At 38.0% G+C, this 17,344-nt stretch overlaps 3 protein-coding genes across 3 annotated transcripts in view; 1 reads left to right on the top strand and 2 right to left on the bottom strand.

The window, feature by feature from the left end:
• LOC120624324 (vacuolar protein sorting-associated protein 13D) overlaps nucleotides 1-6,963 on the bottom strand; it is a 52,502-nt gene extending 45,539 nt beyond the window's left edge. Inside the window, exons 1-6 of the mRNA XM_039890788.1 lie at nucleotides 6,651-6,963; nucleotides 5,630-5,820; nucleotides 3,650-3,829; nucleotides 2,326-2,574; nucleotides 1,117-1,284; nucleotides 338-491 (exon numbers count right to left, since the gene is read on the bottom strand). Of these exons, the coding sequence (XP_039746722.1) occupies nucleotides 338-491; nucleotides 1,117-1,284; nucleotides 2,326-2,574; nucleotides 3,650-3,829; nucleotides 5,630-5,820; nucleotides 6,651-6,747 (1,039 nt within the window). The 5' untranslated portion in view covers nucleotides 6,748-6,963. The remainder of the gene's footprint in view (nucleotides 1-337; nucleotides 492-1,116; nucleotides 1,285-2,325; nucleotides 2,575-3,649; nucleotides 3,830-5,629; nucleotides 5,821-6,650) is intronic.
• Nucleotides 6,964-7,296: 333 nt separating this feature from the next.
• LOC120624610 lies at nucleotides 7,297-16,514 on the top strand. Its single transcript, XM_039891254.1, has 6 exons — nucleotides 7,297-7,697; nucleotides 8,036-8,161; nucleotides 8,237-8,278; nucleotides 8,857-8,924; nucleotides 15,426-15,629; nucleotides 16,207-16,514. Exons 1-6 carry the CDS (start codon nucleotides 7,364-7,366, stop codon nucleotides 16,300-16,302), a joined length of 870 nt encoding a protein of 289 aa, XP_039747188.1. The 5' UTR covers nucleotides 7,297-7,363; the 3' UTR covers nucleotides 16,303-16,514.
• LOC120624611 (60S ribosomal protein L10a-like) lies at nucleotides 11,037-13,507 on the bottom strand. Its single transcript, XM_039891255.1, has one exon. It carries the CDS (start codon nucleotides 13,279-13,281, stop codon nucleotides 12,628-12,630), a length of 654 nt encoding a protein of 217 aa, XP_039747189.1. The 5' UTR covers nucleotides 13,282-13,507; the 3' UTR covers nucleotides 11,037-12,627.
• Nucleotides 16,515-17,344: the final 830 nt, after the last annotated feature.

Raw genomic sequence — 17,344 nt, 5'->3', positions numbered from 1 at the left:
TGATATTAAGTTTAATCGTGCATCTAAATGGAAGAATCATCAGTAGCCTATAGCAGTCCCCTACTGCACTGAAGGCCTCTCCTATCGGCAGGGTTGGCGATAGCAGTAGATGGTAGTAGTAGCATAGAGGACGCTGCTGCCCGCTCTCCACTATCCTCAGTAATTCACATTAAAATTTAAAGAATGAAATTGTTTTTGATTGTTCGTCCTTCCAACCGATCAACTTGATTTTTGGCGTAGAGTTAGTCGAAAGGACGGGGAGTACCATATGCTACTTTCTTTCCTATATAATTAGTGAAGCCCCGTAATAAACGCGTGAAATAAGAGCGGCGCTCACACGTGTGGTGCGGCAGGTGCGCGGCCGCGGCGTAGCGCCACCAGGCGCGCGCGTGCCCGCGCAGCGGCGCGCCGGGGCGCAGCGCGCGCACCTCGCGCAGGCGCGCCACGCGCTCCAGGCCGCGCGCGCAGCCCAGCATCTCGCTGTACTGGCTCTGCGCACAGGCCGACATGGCAACGCTAAGCGGAAATGACTTTGGAGCAGATCGTGGCCACTTCGAATTCGTTCGTTTCGGTAGTAAGAATAAATACAGTAGGTATTTACCATCCATTTTTTTCGGAAATAGAAAAAAAAATGTTTTAAAATTAATAAAAACGGATAACATAGAAAGAGATATTCTTTATGAATGTATGCTTTCATTATTTTCAAAACGATCTTTACACTAAAGATTAATTAAAAGATTGTTTTCATATTAAAATATGTAAAAATGGAGTCTACATCTTTATTACTTCCGAAACTAATGAATCGACAGCACAACTTTTAAAAAATAGACTTTACATAGACAATAAGTTCCAAGTTTATATAAAACGTAAGCTTACAGAAAAATCCTATTAGAATGTTAAGGATTACTTAAACGATAAAAAAAGCTTATGTGTGAATTGCTCTAACTTCATAGCTTAATATTATCACCATGATAACAAAAAAATTTACCCGGCTAAGTTTGTTGCGGGCTCTTCTTAGACCAAGGCGCGTTCCACCTCGTAGCTTTTAGGTATAAGTTGGCGAACGTAACTAGTGACTGAATAAATAGAATGAAGTAGTGTGGGCGAGGCGCTCACGTCGGACAGGCGCAGCAGCACGCGGTCCAGCGTGAGGTGGCAGGCGAGGCGCGGGCGCGCGCGCTCCCGCAGCGGCTGCTCGCAGCGCTCGCGCCGCACGCGCGCGCTGGCCGTGCTGGGCGCCAGCACGAAGCGGTGCGCGCCGGCCCACGCGCCGCGCATGCGCTCCTGCCGGAACGGAACGTTAAGGTCGAAGGTACAATTTAGAAGCTACATCTCTTCCGCGCAATAAAAGGCAAAAGTAGTCCCAAAAGTAACCTCCTCTGTACATATGTTGCGTATAATTCTAGCCGGCGAACATTTTTGAACATTTAGCTTTGTTTATTGATTTGTTGTCCAGAGTTTAGAGACCGTTATTTTATTATTTTTTAAACAAGCCCATTTAGTTTGACTAGTGTGTGTGTGTGTGTGTGTGTGTGTGTGTGTGTGTGTGTGTGTGTGTGTGTGTGTGTGTGTGTGTGTGTGTGTGTGTGTATGTATGGCAGTTGATGATGATGGAGTTGAAGTGGCAGTGGGTATGGCAGTGGAAGTGGCAGTGGGTGTGACATAGGCTGTAATTGTGGGTGTGGTAGTGGCATAGGGAGTGGATGTGGGTGGGAGCGGTAGTTGGGTTGGCAGTGGAAGTGGCAAACGTAAACAAATACAAACCATTTAACAACTATTCCCATATGAGCAAATGCCTTCTTTTTTTTTATTTAAATTCTATTTGTGAAATCTTGTTATTTACTAAACTACTTTACATGTTCTACTATCATTCATTTCATTTATTGATTATTTACGGTCTCCCAATCAATAAAATGAAACACAAGGTAAACATTTCAAAGAAGCTCTACTTCATTCTTCTCTGCCATGTACTATATAACTACATTTGCTCTTTTTTTTACAACAAGATAGCACTTGTCTGCAATCACTGTGACTAACATTTACCAAATAAGGTAACGGCCTACCCTGTTAGGGGTATGGCAGTTATCTTAACCCCATACCTCTTATCGACTTCTATACGACACCGTACCGGAGGGCTAAAGTCTTTATCGGTAACGGTAACTAGCCACGGCTGATACCTCCCACCGGACCAGACAGAGACAATTCTGATATTATAAATTGCCGGGTTCGACCTCCAACTCAAAACCGCAGCGCCCGCCGCTACGACAGGGAGGTCGTAAGTTAGTACTGCGGCAGACGGGTCGGTCGTCGGGCCGGCGTACTCACGGCCAGCTCGGCGAGCGTGCAGGCCGCCAGCATGCCGGCGGGCGCGGGCATGGGGTCCCAGTACACGGCCAAGTTGTGCAGCTCCAGCAGCTTGAAGGAGCACGGGCCGTCGGGCGACGCCGCGCCGCGCAGCCAGCTCGCGTCGCACGACTCCGCGCCCAGCGCCTCCACGGCCAGCCCGCACGCGAACGCGCGCCCGGGGCACGTCAGCGCGTCCTCGTAGCGGATGTGCACGTCGTTGAGTTTCAGCTGAGGGTTTCGATTTATTTCATTTAAACCACTATAAAAATGCCACAAAACTGTCACTCCTGTCTAAAGGCATCACACGCTATTAATTATAAAAAAACACAGCGGGCCATTATCATAATATTTGATCAGCTTCCTTACGATTATATTATTACAGAATAGAGCTGTGGCAGAGCTCGCTGCTCGGGGAAGTACTACCACCATGCTTATTTCTGCCGCTAAGCAGCATTGTCGCAATGCTGTGTTCCGGTCTAAAGGGTGTGATGGCCGATGTAATTACAGGCACATGAGACTTAAGACCGTAGATTGATGGACACAGGACGACGCTTTATAGGATGTGTTGCTAGCATGCCCTGCGAAGTGTCGCTCTGTTTATAGGCGATGGGTTATTTACGATCAGGTGGGCTATCTGCTTGGTCCATCAATTATTAAGTATGAAAAAGTCCGTATCACTTTTAATTAGTACGTTTCCCATAAAAACTATTCTACGACCCACCGCGTCTCATCAAACGCCCGTACTTTAACTTCGCATTATTTTTGACCTATTTGCACTTTACTCGACTTCTAAGGGTCGTAGCGTGATATCAATTGCATTATACCTCCCTACCATCCGGATGGTAATTTAAAGGCTTATGCTAAGCATAGAAAAAAAAACATATCACAGTAGAAATATTGTTATATTAAAAAAAGAATGTCGATCCAGAAAAAAATTGGCAAGATTAAATAATTTTATTCATTTTCAGAAGGAACATCACGAAAAACAATACAATGAAAATTAAGCTTAATTGAATTTACTCCGCGAGAAGCAGGATAATCAATACGGTGAATTTATAATATCATCAATATTTATACTCCAAACCGAATATATTTTTGGATATGTACCCGCATTTACGCATGTTTCGCTCCGGCACCGAACAACGAATAATTGTTAAGTCATTATGTAGTCAAAATCTCTTTAATTTTCATTATTTATCATGGAATTCCGCATAGTTACGCCCGCTCCTATCGATCATGAAATGGATAACACCACTCCCGGTCGTTTTGCTCAAGGTTGGTGTACTGAATTAAGAGCTGTGACCTGCAAGTTTTCCACGATGCTCGCGAGCAGGCCCGTGCCGTAGCTCAGCCACGACGAGTAGGAGGCGGCATAGTAGCCCGCGTCGCTCGCCTCGTGCTCCGCGCGCCACTGAGCCTCCAGCGCATCCAGAAGCGCCACCTTGCGCTCGTGCGCGAAGGACGCCTCCACTTCGCTGTCCCACTGAAAGAGCCAAATTACTGTACTGTCACTTTTCTGTCAGTAAGTGGCATCTTCTATATATAGAGAATATAGACGATTGTTGACACCCATTCGCAAGTCTTCAGAACATAAGTAGTGATTATTATCACTTCAGGCCACCATGCGACATCATGAGCTCATAATATAGACTTGGTCACTACAGTAGAGGGCAGGCCGTGAATTTTAAAGACAATAAGGAGCCAGTACAGAGGCCTGCAGAAGACCAGTGTTATTTTTAATGACAAGGTTGCTTGAGAGCATCCGGCTCCGCTTTCATCTCACAAGATAGAAAAATGAATGTTAAAATGTTAAATGTAAATTGTTGATGTTGGAAAAGAGCAACTGCTGAGCTTCTTCTCGGTAGATTCTGCCTTCCGAACCGGTGGTAGAGTCACTACAACAGCCAGACTTGACCTTTCAAAAGTGCTTATATTAAGCCTCCTTGAAATAATCGAATTTTGAATAGATTTTTATCTTGTTACGCATATAGTATAACAGTTCTAGCAGAAATTCTTACCCAGGAAGAATTCAAGTACTCTCTTACTCAACATAAAAGAAATTAGATTAACTATCTATCCTGTCCTTACAAGGAATAACTTAGTTTGTCAAATTCGTGTTTGGTTTATGAACACAAGGGTCGATTTTATTTGTTTCTAAAAACCTGTTGTAATGAGCTTGTGCTCAACACCCCTTACAAAGGGGCGTTGAGGGACAAAATTTTAAAACATATATGGTATGCTTGTGAGTATCAGGATTCAAGTAGCTTAAAGGTAAAACTCGAGAGGGTGATAGGTCTTTCTGGTTTTTCTGGTTTTAATATAACATCTTCAGCTAGTTTTAATTATTAAGTCAAAGTTTTGAGTTTCTTGCTTGAGTGAGTGCTATGTCATGGCCTTGTTCACCTACACTATTCAAGCAGCATAATTTTTTGGGGTTGACTTTGGTTGTATTTTGTTTTGGGAGATGTTGTTTCACCAGCACGACAAAACATAGTCCAAGCTTTTAACTGAACCGCTAGTAAGGAAGGGCTCTGAACTAACTCTAAGCATGATAGTTGCAATACACATTAGTGGGTTAAGGAGTCACACAATTTAATTGCATTTTATGCCAGTTTCTAAATTGTATATGTTTGATATATAAACTAGCAGAAAGTGAAACACACATATGTAGAAAATGTTAATATTATTTTAGCATTATAATTATCAATGCTTACTAGAAACAAGAAATTAGTTATTACCAGTTAACATAATCATGTCATTCTTTACAATATTTGACAAGCAATCTTATCTGAACACAAGTTCCTACTCAAGGTAAAAGATTGATTCTTTGTATATGTTATGCAATATTTGGATATAAATATTGGGTTCGGAATGATTAAATCATTTCTAAGGATAAATATGTAACAAACAAGAATGTTATTTGATAAGATAAACTTGATAATCATATACTTTTTCTCTTAAAATAATATCTTTCACATTGGTAAATTTTATTACAACAATTTTAGATCAAAATTTGCTCTAAATTTACAGAACTGAACTTGAATTCAAATTTTTAGACTTTCACTTTGTTCTTCTCAAACTTTTTCTCCACACTTCTCAACTGCAGGGAACAAAAGAAATCATGGGCACTTCTCTTAATCAAAAACAGACTCTCTTAGTAACAGAGTTACACACCTATAGAATAAATTTACTGAGAATTTATTAAAGGCAGGACAACATCACAAAACAATACATCAATCATAAAAAGCTTCTCAGCCTTTTATAAACTGTAACAAATAGCTACCTCATCTAGATTGACAGGAGCTGCCACTAGGTAGAGCTTCTCTATGGCTATAAGCCATGGTGCAGAGCGTATCTGCCGAACTGGCACCTGCAGCTGCACCTTGCCGATGAACCCTGCCTTCACTTCAATGGGAAGACCCAAATGGCGTAGTGCATCTTTCTTCAGTGGTAGGTTTTCTAGCTCTACTTTGCCTGTGGAAGATTGTGTTACAAAATCACACTTATACTAAAAATATGATTGTTATTTAGATATTTATATATTCTTTAACCACAATCATTGGCATGTTGCTAAACAAAACACATTTAATGCCACTGAATACTATACAATTGATAATTTACTATAGACAATGTTGCTTGGAAACACACTGGCCAATTTCATCTCTTGCAGAATAAATATTGTTAAAATGATGATGTTGTAAGAGAGCCACTGCTGCGTTTGTTGCCAACTTCTTCTTAGTAGAATCTGGCTTCCTAACTGACTGACTTGAAATTTCTAAAATGCTTGAGATAAATGAATTTTGAATTTTATTTCTCTCTAATCAGCAATATCAAAAAGCTTGTATGGAAATGGAGCCTGGCCTATATAATTTATAGTGCAGTTGTCTGTGTAAAATCTCCAGTGAGGTTAAGAAATCTTTCTAGTGCTCTCAGTTGAAGTAGTAAGCAGTACATTGCATTTGAAGTTTTCTGAAGTTATTCCATGTTTATATTTAAGACCCAAAACTATTTACAAAATATCAATATCAGTTTTCAGAATTTCCTTTAATGTGTTGTTACATACATCTTAAATATGTAGCACCTTTGTTATTTGTGAATTCTATTAGTTGACCATCAACCTGTATTTAATATTACAACTACTACAAGTACTGTATTTTTTTACCTAAGAAAATAATTAGTTTTAAGTACTTAAACATAATTTATAAGTAATAGAAGAAGAGAAATCTAAATTAGCGTGATGTATTTGAATTGAAGCGGCAAATCTGGATTATGACCGATCATTATAATAAAGTCTGTATGAGTACCCGATAACAATGCAACGCTGAGCTGATCCGTGTTGAGGTTCTCCACATATTTCCCCAGGTAGTTGTTCAGTACCCATGCCACCAGACCTTCCAACATCGTGCATGGTCGTTTAAACTCTTGTCGGTGTTTTACTTATTTACAAACGCGCACTTTCACATTGACGAGAAATAGTCTTCTTTAAAAAAAGATTCACTATATGCATAAACTTTTCGGAATTGAATTTGTAATCCTGGTGCTCAAACACAGCATTCTGTTTGTCTGAAAAAGATTACAAAATCACATCAATTCTGTATTGTTTTTCAGTGTTTTCAATTTTCATATAACTTTGACGTATGTCAAAAAAGTATGACATAATTTTTCTGACACTGTCTTTACGATCTGTTTCAGAAATCATAATAAATAAACGTTTACTAATATATAAGAAATCTTAGTGTGTATTTTAATAATATTGAAAGTGTGTTTAATTGGATTAAGGATCTAAAGATTATGTCCCTGTAAAAACTTTTTTATTTTTTTAACACATTTTTACCTTAGCACTGTCCAAGTAAGGAGATTCATTTCGTAACACGAAACGTACTCGCAGTCAAATGTCAAAATCAGATGTAAAATAATATTGTCATTGTCAATTCATTTGTCAATGCTAAAAATAATCGGATGATGAATTTATAATTTTTCGTGTTTGTTTGTTTTGAGTCGAAGACTTTTAGAAATTATGAAATCAGTGCAAATTATGAGAAGGGTGTGTAAGCTTCCTGCACTAACTGTGAATGTTTGCTGTCAAAAAAAACCTATTAAGTTGCACGTACGATACAGCGCCTCAGTGGGATTTGGAAATTATAGAAGATTTTGCCCTCTCATAACAAGTATCAGAAATTTAGGCCTCGGCCCCACCTCGAAGGACTTCGAGGAACCGACTCAAATATCAGGGCCGCTCACGAAAGTGCATGCGAACGAACTCGTCTTGCGTTTAAACGATGAGGAGCGAAAAATGTTGTTTAGTGCTTTACAAGAATACTCATCAAATAGGATTAAAGAGGAATTTGAAGGTAACATTGTAGTTATAATTTAAACCATTGAATGTAGTTTGTCATCAGCCGGATTAATGCCAAACTGCTGGGCACAGACTTCCCCTCAAAGACACAGGGATGAAGCTTAAACAAAATGTAATGCTCTAGTGCAGGTCAACAGGCTTAAGTTATGCAGTGTGACTCTTAGTTAGAAATAGCAATCAGGTGTAAGTTATTTTAAAAGAATTGACATCTTGGGTCAAATTTACTCCAACACAATGAGCAAACTAAAGTACACCAACCTCAGAAAGAATAAAGAAAGTGTAAATTAGCATGTTAAAACTGTTTGATGCTCAATTTTGTTCAACATTTTTCAGATAAATTGGCAGGTCAACGGTGGAGGTCCAAGCTTGGTAGACCTAGCAAAGTACCCACATTAGGTGATGTAGACCCCACAGGTTGTTACTGCCCTGTTCCAGAGGACTGGTTAAAGAAAAAATATGGTAAGCTGAGGTTTTATTGGTAAATGAATGAGATTTGTAACAACAAGCTTAAAAGCTTAATTCTATTCATTACAGCTGCAAGTGTTCCAAGGCCAACCACTAAAGAGCTATTCCACTGTAAGTTTACAATAAGTTACACTACTATCCAGTAGGACACATAGTAATTTAATCATAAAATAAGCCTGGTGTCCAAAATCCCAAAGAATTGAGCTTATTTTGCAAATGGTTTTAATTTTGTGTATTGTAAATAGAACTACTAGTAGCCTTATTACAAAAGCTTAGCAAACCTGAATTATAATAGTTTGTGTAATCTTACATTGAAGGTGCTATCACTGAAATAACCTTTTTGATTTTAGTATGATGAGTCAGGATCTTTTTCAGCAGTCTCATAAAAATATGAACTAGATGGCATTCCATTTAAAAGGCCATTTAGTTGGCCCAAGTCTTTGTTGGTAGGGTGGTAACAAGTTAAGCCACTAGTGTCCCACCAGTCCTGACTGGAAAAAACTCTTAAATTATAAATTCCTCAATATCCAGGGACTAAAACCGAGAGCTCCAACTTATAAAACAATTATGGGCTAGCTTTGAGAAATTACGAATTGTAATATTAATGTAATTTAATGGGTTTTCAAATTGTAAATATTTTATTTTAGTTATAACTGATATGTTTGCGTATATTACTTTGTTTGTTGTAGTGTCACTAGCAAACTCAATACCCTTCATTGGCTTTGGCTTCTTGGACAATTTCATCATGATTATTGCTGTAAGTGAATATTTTTTATTATAGTAAGTAGATTAGTTTTCATTCCTCATTCCTAACCTGTTTTTCGAGATAAAAATATCCTAAGCAAATATCTTAATCCTGTGTATCAAATATACCTGGGATATGACGGACGATTGCCACAGTGGTCAGCAATCCTGCTTTCCGAGTCCAGGGCTGTGTGTTCAATTCCCATAACTGGAAAATGTTTGTCTGATGAACATGAATTTTTCAGTGGCTGGGTTTTTATAAGCATATTATCTTATGTATATTAGTATTTATGTATGTTATTCATAAAATATTCATCACTCATCATTGCACTTAAATCAGATGGCTTATGATTTAGCTTGGAGACAAAAACTTGACTAACGACGTAAGGCGCCATCTCAAGGCGAAATGTTTAAGGAACTCGTAAACTGACATTTAATGGATGAATTAATTTTTTTTCATATTATATACCTTAAATCCATACCAAAAATTAAAATTATTATAATACAAATACAAAAAAAGGCAACTTATGGCAAGTATCATAGACAAGTGACGTTATATAAGTTGCCTAGTGAAAATCTAAAATAATAATTTCACCAGTCTTTCACTATTCAGGCTGTTAAGCTTTGTAATGCCTTGCCTCTTGAAATCCGAAAGGCACAGTCGATGAGCAACTTTAAAAAACTTGTTAAAGATCATTTTTTGTCCGAATCTTCGGAACCTTAATAATGCCTATTCTCTTGTTTTGTTTGGGGATAGGCAAAATTGTTCTTCTTTATTGATAAAAGTAAAAAATATATATATTCATTGGATAGATATACATTATATAGATATATAGATACTAATTATGAAAATGGGTAATACGTCAGCTGGGATATACGTCATTCCGAAACCATTCAACCAACACCTGTTTAAACATCGTTTAAAAAATGGTAACTTATCGATGTAATTGAGTATTATGTTAGTTTATAATAGCATAAATATATAATTATAATAAATATCTTTGTAGTTAATATGTAAATGTAGTATATATGTTCATGTAAGTTTATTTAAAGTTTATTTTGGAATATACTTTATGCACCATCCACTTTCCACTTTTTTATCGGCTTCGTACGCTCAGGTTGCCTTTAAAAGATCACTGTTAGTGATAAGGCCGCCTTTGCACCCTAGCACTAAGTACTATTACTGTTTTCCTTGCATTTTTCCTATTGTGTTGTGTTGCAATAAAGTTTTTCTATTCTATTCTATTCTATGAGTATGTATATATAACATTGTGTATAAGTTTATCATGTATATATTTTTTTAAATAAATATACTACGACAATACACACATCGCCATCTAGCCCCAAACTAAGCGTAGCTTGTGTTATGGCTACTAAGATGACTGATGAATATTTTTATGAATAATATAGATAAATACTTATAATATACAGATAAACACCCAGACACTGAAAAACTTTATGTTCATCACACAAACATTTTCCAGTTGTAGGAATCGAACCCACGGCCTTGGACTCAGAAAGCAGGGTCGCTGCCCACTGCGCAGTCGGCCGTCAAATATGTATAGTATTTAAGTATAAATATATTGGTATATATATATATGTGTATATATATTTATATGCACCACCACACCACCACAGCTCAATACGAGATACATCTCGCTGTGTTTAACGGCATCGGTTGCTTGGAAGATATTGCTATGTAGCGATAAGGCCGCTTAATTCGTTATCGTGTAAACTAGTTATTTATAATTTTTCCTGTATTTTTATGTGGTGTACAATAAAACTGTATTCATTCATTCTGGGAATCTCCTTAGATTAGGTGTTACTTCCACCATTGTCTTTGCATTGTCTTTTTCTTGGTTAGTGAAAACGGGCATAACACTTACAAATATGGTTTTGGACCCTTACATATTTCAACTTCCTCTATTTAATTATTTTTAATTTAAATAGTATAATATGAATTATATACGCGTAAATATAGATATTAAGATAGCTTTTCCCGACACAATCTGCCATTACGTCTATTTTTTTTTAATCTCGCAGAAACCTTTCGTCTATGCCCATATTTTTTTTTGTTCCCGGTAAAATATCAGGCCGCTCTGTAATATTGAAAATAATTAGTTTTGCTATTATAACCTAACAGTGAAACGCGTTATTTTATTAAATAAACAGTTTATTTGTCTTAGAAGTAATTCAAATTATCTTATCAATCCCTAATCAAATAGTACTCACTAGACAAAGATATGACTATCAAGTTTAAAAAATCTGCCCTGTAAGTATTTTTACTAGCTCTGCCATATTTTAGTACATATAGCTTACATAATAGCATGGATTTGAAAAAAGAAACAATGCATTTTATTAAAAAATATCGATTTATTAATGTTTTGATGATAATGATACGTGAGCAGGCGTGCTCAGGGTTTCTTCGTAATGGTAGAGCGTGAAACAGAAACAATTCAAAACGAATAATATAGAAGGGTTTTACAAAATTTACTTATAGGGGAAGTTACATACTATGTTTTTATGCAAGTGCACGCCACTGCCGCATTGTTACCTTGTAGATCGCAATTCGCATACGTAAAGAGCCCCCTGACGATAGACCTGCGCAGTACATAGGTACTTTAATTTTTTTTTTCAATGATTTAATACGAAGAAGGCGATTATATCATTTATGTAGTGTGAAACGGATAAATTGAATGCTCTAAAAACCCTCTCTTCCATGGGAGAGGACGCCTGCGCCTAGCGATGGGACATTAATAGGTTTCCGATGATGATGATTAAAATAAAAAAAATATTACATTTTGATAAATGAACACTAAATAAAAACAATTTTATTTTTTCAGTTTCCAATGAGCACCTGGTAAACTTATATGATTTACCATAATTTGAACAACTTTTGATTGGTTTACTTATTTTTTGAAAATACAAACTTGTGATTATTTGTTTAGCGCCATCTCATATTGTATTCATAAATTACTACAAACCTCGAAGTTTGTCATTAAGTAATACGGCATTATTTTGTCTTGAACGGCCACAAGAAAATATAATCCGACCGAACAGGGATCGTTCGCAAAATGAAGTCTGCAATATAAAGTTATCTCGCGCACCCGCCTGTTACTTCTCAACCTTTAGCTGGTTTTTTGGTGGGTTAATATTATAAGTATAAGCAATAAGGTAGGTATTTAAATACGTTAATTATAATATTTAAATAAAAAATTAAGGCGGTAAAACCACTAAAATACCAATAAATCAATAAAATTCAAATTCCGTGCAAATAAGCACAGACATTCATGCGGAACAATGCAAATCGGGTAAATACACGCACTCAATTATATGCCACACAGTGTAGGAACACCCAACTAAATAAGATATGCATTTTTAACCATGCTTATTTACATACGAGTCCTAAGAGCCGTTTATTTCAATTGATAAATAATTGCCTGACGATGTAAACGTCTACCTGGATATAACTAGTAGTAGCTACTTGAGATTTAAATTCTATTGTAAAAATATCTTATGTTTAATTAATGGTGCCTAACCTTTTATCGCGCGAACTTCATATAGTAAATTTAATTAGATGGCGCTTTCTTATTTATTGTTTATTTTTAAAACCTATCTATGGACCCTAAACCTATCTAAGGGTAAAGTATGCACTGTTTTATGCATAGGTATATGAAACTTACGTCACTGGACACATAATTAAAAATAGTATATAATTAGTACAATCTCTGGGATGGTCCCATGGTGGATTTAATGTGCAGCGACCGGACGTTCTGCCAGTGCTTCTTCAACAGGGACACCAAGAAGTTGACCGACAAATGCACATTCTGAGCGAGCTCATCGGCGGCCATGTCAACGTTGCCGACCGCCACTGATAGACAGAGCACTTTCTTCATCTGGAACTTTACAGTCGCCTTCACTTCGTCGATCTTCTGCGACATGGACTCCTGGTGGGATAGCGGACTGGGGAACTTGCCCGCCTTGTTCAGCCCGGGGCCCAGGAGACGTGGGATCTGCTTGATGAGGGACTCCGAGGCGAGGAATGCATCATACTTCTTGGCCAGTTTCTTGACCATCTTCTTGTTCTTGTTCAGCTTCTTCAAAGCCTCGGCGTCCATGCAGGGCACGTTGAGGACCTTAGCTTCGTCGCAGTGCTGCTGGTCACCTAGCACGCACACCTGCATATTCGGCCTCGTGACGTACTTGAGCCGGATGGAACCGGCGAACCGCTTGTCCTTCTGCGTGTCATAGTTCTTTAGAGCGATCTGGAGTTCCACCGTCTCCAAGAAGTTACGCTTCTTGTCCTTGGCAAACTGGAGTACAGCGTTGACGCATTCGTACAGCGTCTCGCGCGACACCTTGCTCGACATGTCAGGGAGCGCTATTTCGTGGCCAGGATCTCTTGAATGATTCTCGTACAGACGTAAGAACGCCCTTCTACAACGTAGACCGAGGTCGCGTATCTACACGTATCACGTATATTGATTGCTTTGAAATTGCGCGCGCACTGTGTCTGTAGGGTAAAGCAAATGAGGAAAGCACACACTGACTGACAGCATCGCTTTGCATTGCAATACACTCCTACGGTACCTTCCATTGGCGCCTTCACGCAGTAACATAGTCGTTGTAGTAAAAATTTACCAAAATCACGACAGATGACGTGGGGAGTGTGCGCGCTAAAAATGAATATAAGCACGTATTACAGCTGCAACGCATGAAGTTGCTAATCGCGCTATGGTATTTTTGCTAAGATAAACGCATTCGATGATTCGATGAGCAAAATCAGCTGACCTCTGTCTGCAGTCCGCTAACCTCTGGCGCAGCGGTTAACGCACTAGCATTATCAGTAGTAGGTCCCGATGATCCGAACACTTTAGTCGCAGCTATTTACTGTCCTTAACAAGCTAATTAAAGCTCCGTTACATGTTCTTATCATTAGAAATTTCCGCCTTAGCGTAAACCTTCACTTACCATCAAGTGGGATCAAGCAGTAGCTTTTCATTTAGTAACAATATCGCTAAAGTAAATTAAAAAAATAATTAAAATGCTATAAGTTGTATCGCTTCCCGCTACCGTGTGGCTACGCCTTTACCAGGTGACAAGCGGCGGCGAAGCGGTCAGATATGGCAACGATTAACATCCAGCTCAATTGACGGTAGAATAGAACTGAAATTGGCATAACGGAGAAAACAAAACATTGGGAGCCGCCAAGTGCCGGTTAGCGATCGATAGGTGCGCGGACTGGCGGCGCGGCGTTTCGGGAAGAGCTCGCTCTCAGACCTACGACACATATTTTACCAGCTAATCTCAGGTACAACAGCGAAATACCACTAACTCTCTGACTAATCACGATAATATAAGATGCAAAGAACTGGAAAATTTGAATGAAGTTTCAATGATATAATTTAACGAAAATGTCCGTGATAGGCCATCTCAGGCCAGGCTTCAGTTAGTTTCACGTACTTATTTGTAGTTCAAATCGTGTAATAACCTGTAATGTTACACTGTTTCTTAAAAACAACCGTCCAAACTTCAAGAATGGTAAAATTTAGATGTATAGATAACTCACAGTGAAATAATTCACAGAAAACAACTACGAACAAAATAATAAATGAGTAACCCGAACGAACAAATCAATTCCGTATACGAGCGTAAACATTTTATACTAAGGGTACAGAACCGTGTCTGAAGAATATAGGCAAGTTGACGGGATGAAAATATGATGTAACCAGCTATTAACTTAAAGACTAGCAATGTACAGGATGGCATTCAGATCATATCATTAACTAAATAGTATTATTGAAGATAAATACCTTGTTTCTTAGCAAGTATACTTTATTTTCATGAATATTATTCTTTCTTACTGATGACATACTATCAAAGTAATAACCCACCTGCATTAGAGCAGTGTTGTGTGTCTGTACTCTTTAACCCGAGAGGGCTAAGAAACAGCTGGGCCGACTCTTATACTATTTAGCTTCTCTATAATTTATGTAACTTACTTTGTTATCTTAAAATGACCAGTTCGAAATGCTGTCTTCGGCAGAGACCACTGGCAAGAAACTCTACCGTTGCTCTTTTATTTAATCAATTGAAACAAGACTTATAAGCACTCGCTTTTTCTCTGAGAATCTGGTAAAGGCCATTATTCTATTTTTAAAGGACTATGAATATATTATCAATGAGTATACAAACTATGTTTTGTTGATATTATCGAATATAAGCAATAAAATTCAAAAATTTTTTTCAAGTAGGCCTAATACAAGCACTTTTGAAAGGTCAAGTCTGTGCGTGTGTAGTGACTCTACCACCGGTTCGGAAGGCAGATTCTACCGAGAAGAAGCCGGCAAGAAACTCAGCAGTTGCTCTTTTCCAACATCAACACTTTACATTTTAACATTCATTTTTCTATCTTGTGTAAAATAATCAGGTTTATGATAGATAAAGTGTGAGGAAGTCCCTATTTCCTAACCCACGCACTATTCACGGCAACAAAACGATGACGTTCCACCAGGGCGACAGCATCGAGAGCAGCATGAGCGCGTACATCACGCTGTCGACGATGGCGGCGGCGGCGCTGGGCAACACGTTCAGCGACGTGATCGGCATCGGCTCGTCGTACTACGTGGAGCGCGCCGCCGTGCTGCTGGGGCTGGGCGCGCCCGCGCTGTCGCCCGTGCAGCTCGACATGCCCGTGAGCCGCCGCTTCTCCAACCTGGTGAGTTCCCGGCGCGACATCGGTTCACTTCGTGATGGAATTATAAATATGCATCATACAAACCAACGCTAACTGCGATAAGCCAGAGTCGAAAATGAAATCCATGTTACCGTGCTTTAGCAGGTGGACACGTTAATTATATCCCTTGTCCGGCGATATAATTTTTGTCACCTGCCCGTGCTAGCCCTGCTGCTGTGGTATCACGCCATAACCAATTATTATCCGTGTAGAATTTGTACCCACACTTCTGATTGGATTGTACCACTGCTGATGTCTCACTTTATTTTCTGAGTCTTATTAATGCATGGTCATTTGCAAAGTTGTTATTACACATAAGATATTTGAAACAAATCGCTTAAACTCGATTTAGATAAATGGTTATTGTTAAGGAAACCAGCTAGGAATTTGCACGAGCAGGGCCCATACAGTTTTCCATTCACAATTTTTTTCAACAAAATACCAACTGCTCGTCTCATCGGAAATGAGAGGTCAACACCGGTTAACAGCTGTTAGGAAAAATGGTAAATAAATTAGGTCCACAAAGATGACTATCATCTAACCTATTTAATTTGTCTAGGGTCGAGTACTGGGCATCACACTGGGCTGTTTCCTCGGCATGATTCCACTGCTGTTCAAAGATGAAGAGAAGAAACCGGAAGCCAAGCCAACTTGAAAACTTGTAATGTATAAATACCGAACCATAATTTAAGATTGACGTAACGTTATTATTTAGTTATTATATTTGTTTCCTTGTCTTTTATGGTAAACTATTATTACGTTTTACCGTAGTTATCTTTTTAATAGTATAACACGTGTTAAGATTCATCTTAATGATAATAAAATAAAAAGAGATTCCCTTAAGTACCTTCTCGTGTATAATTTTTATTAGTATAGTTCGTTGTTGTTGTTTTAATTTTATACATACTTTGAACTAAAAAGTAAAGAAAATATTGTTTACGTTATAAGACAAGTGAGAAGTAATATAATACTTATTTACGTACATTTGAACTTGTATCAGACATATCTACTGGTTATAACATTATCCTTATATTAATTTATATGTACTTAGTGCGAGTAATAAAAACGCTTCACCTTGTAAAGTGTAATATAGTAATGAAATATTTTAAATATTATATTCACGTAACTTTTTCAAGGTTTTTGTAATTGTACAACGTTCTTATTAGGAAAAATCACAATTCAAATATAAGATATGTTTTGAAATATAATGTACAATGTTAGGGTGGATATATAATTTAAAACGCTCCGTGATCTTATAAATAAACTCGTTTTAAGCCAATTTATTTATCATCGATAGTTTGAACTATCATAATTTAGCCATCATATAGATGCATTATATTGGTGCCAATTCTCTTGTACACAAATCTACAGATCTTAAATTAATACTGCCCGTTTTACAGGGAACATTGTGAAAAGGATAGCGTTTATTTTTGACCCAGTGAGTATCTAATTCTCCTTATCTATTTATATATCGATGTAGTATTGAATATCTGACTTTTAAAGTCAGTATTTTCATACTACAGGTTTTTATTCCTAAGTTTATACTGGGGGCACTCGCGTGGAATGTACAGACGTTCTAGAGGTATAAGACACCTTGCAGCAGGTTTATTTTACTTTGACATTACAGTGCCTCAATACTCAGAAGATACCTTCCTAAAAATCCATATTTTAGTATTGCCGCTCGATATCCAAATACT

Source organism: Pararge aegeria, chromosome 6 (genome assembly GCF_905163445.1).
Source record: "Pararge aegeria chromosome 6, ilParAegt1.1, whole genome shotgun sequence".
In the NCBI taxonomy this organism is placed as follows: Eukaryota; Metazoa; Arthropoda; class Insecta; order Lepidoptera; family Nymphalidae; genus Pararge; species Pararge aegeria.
Note: the sequence above shows the minus strand (reverse complement) of the source record. Positions and strands in the feature narration are given on the sequence as shown.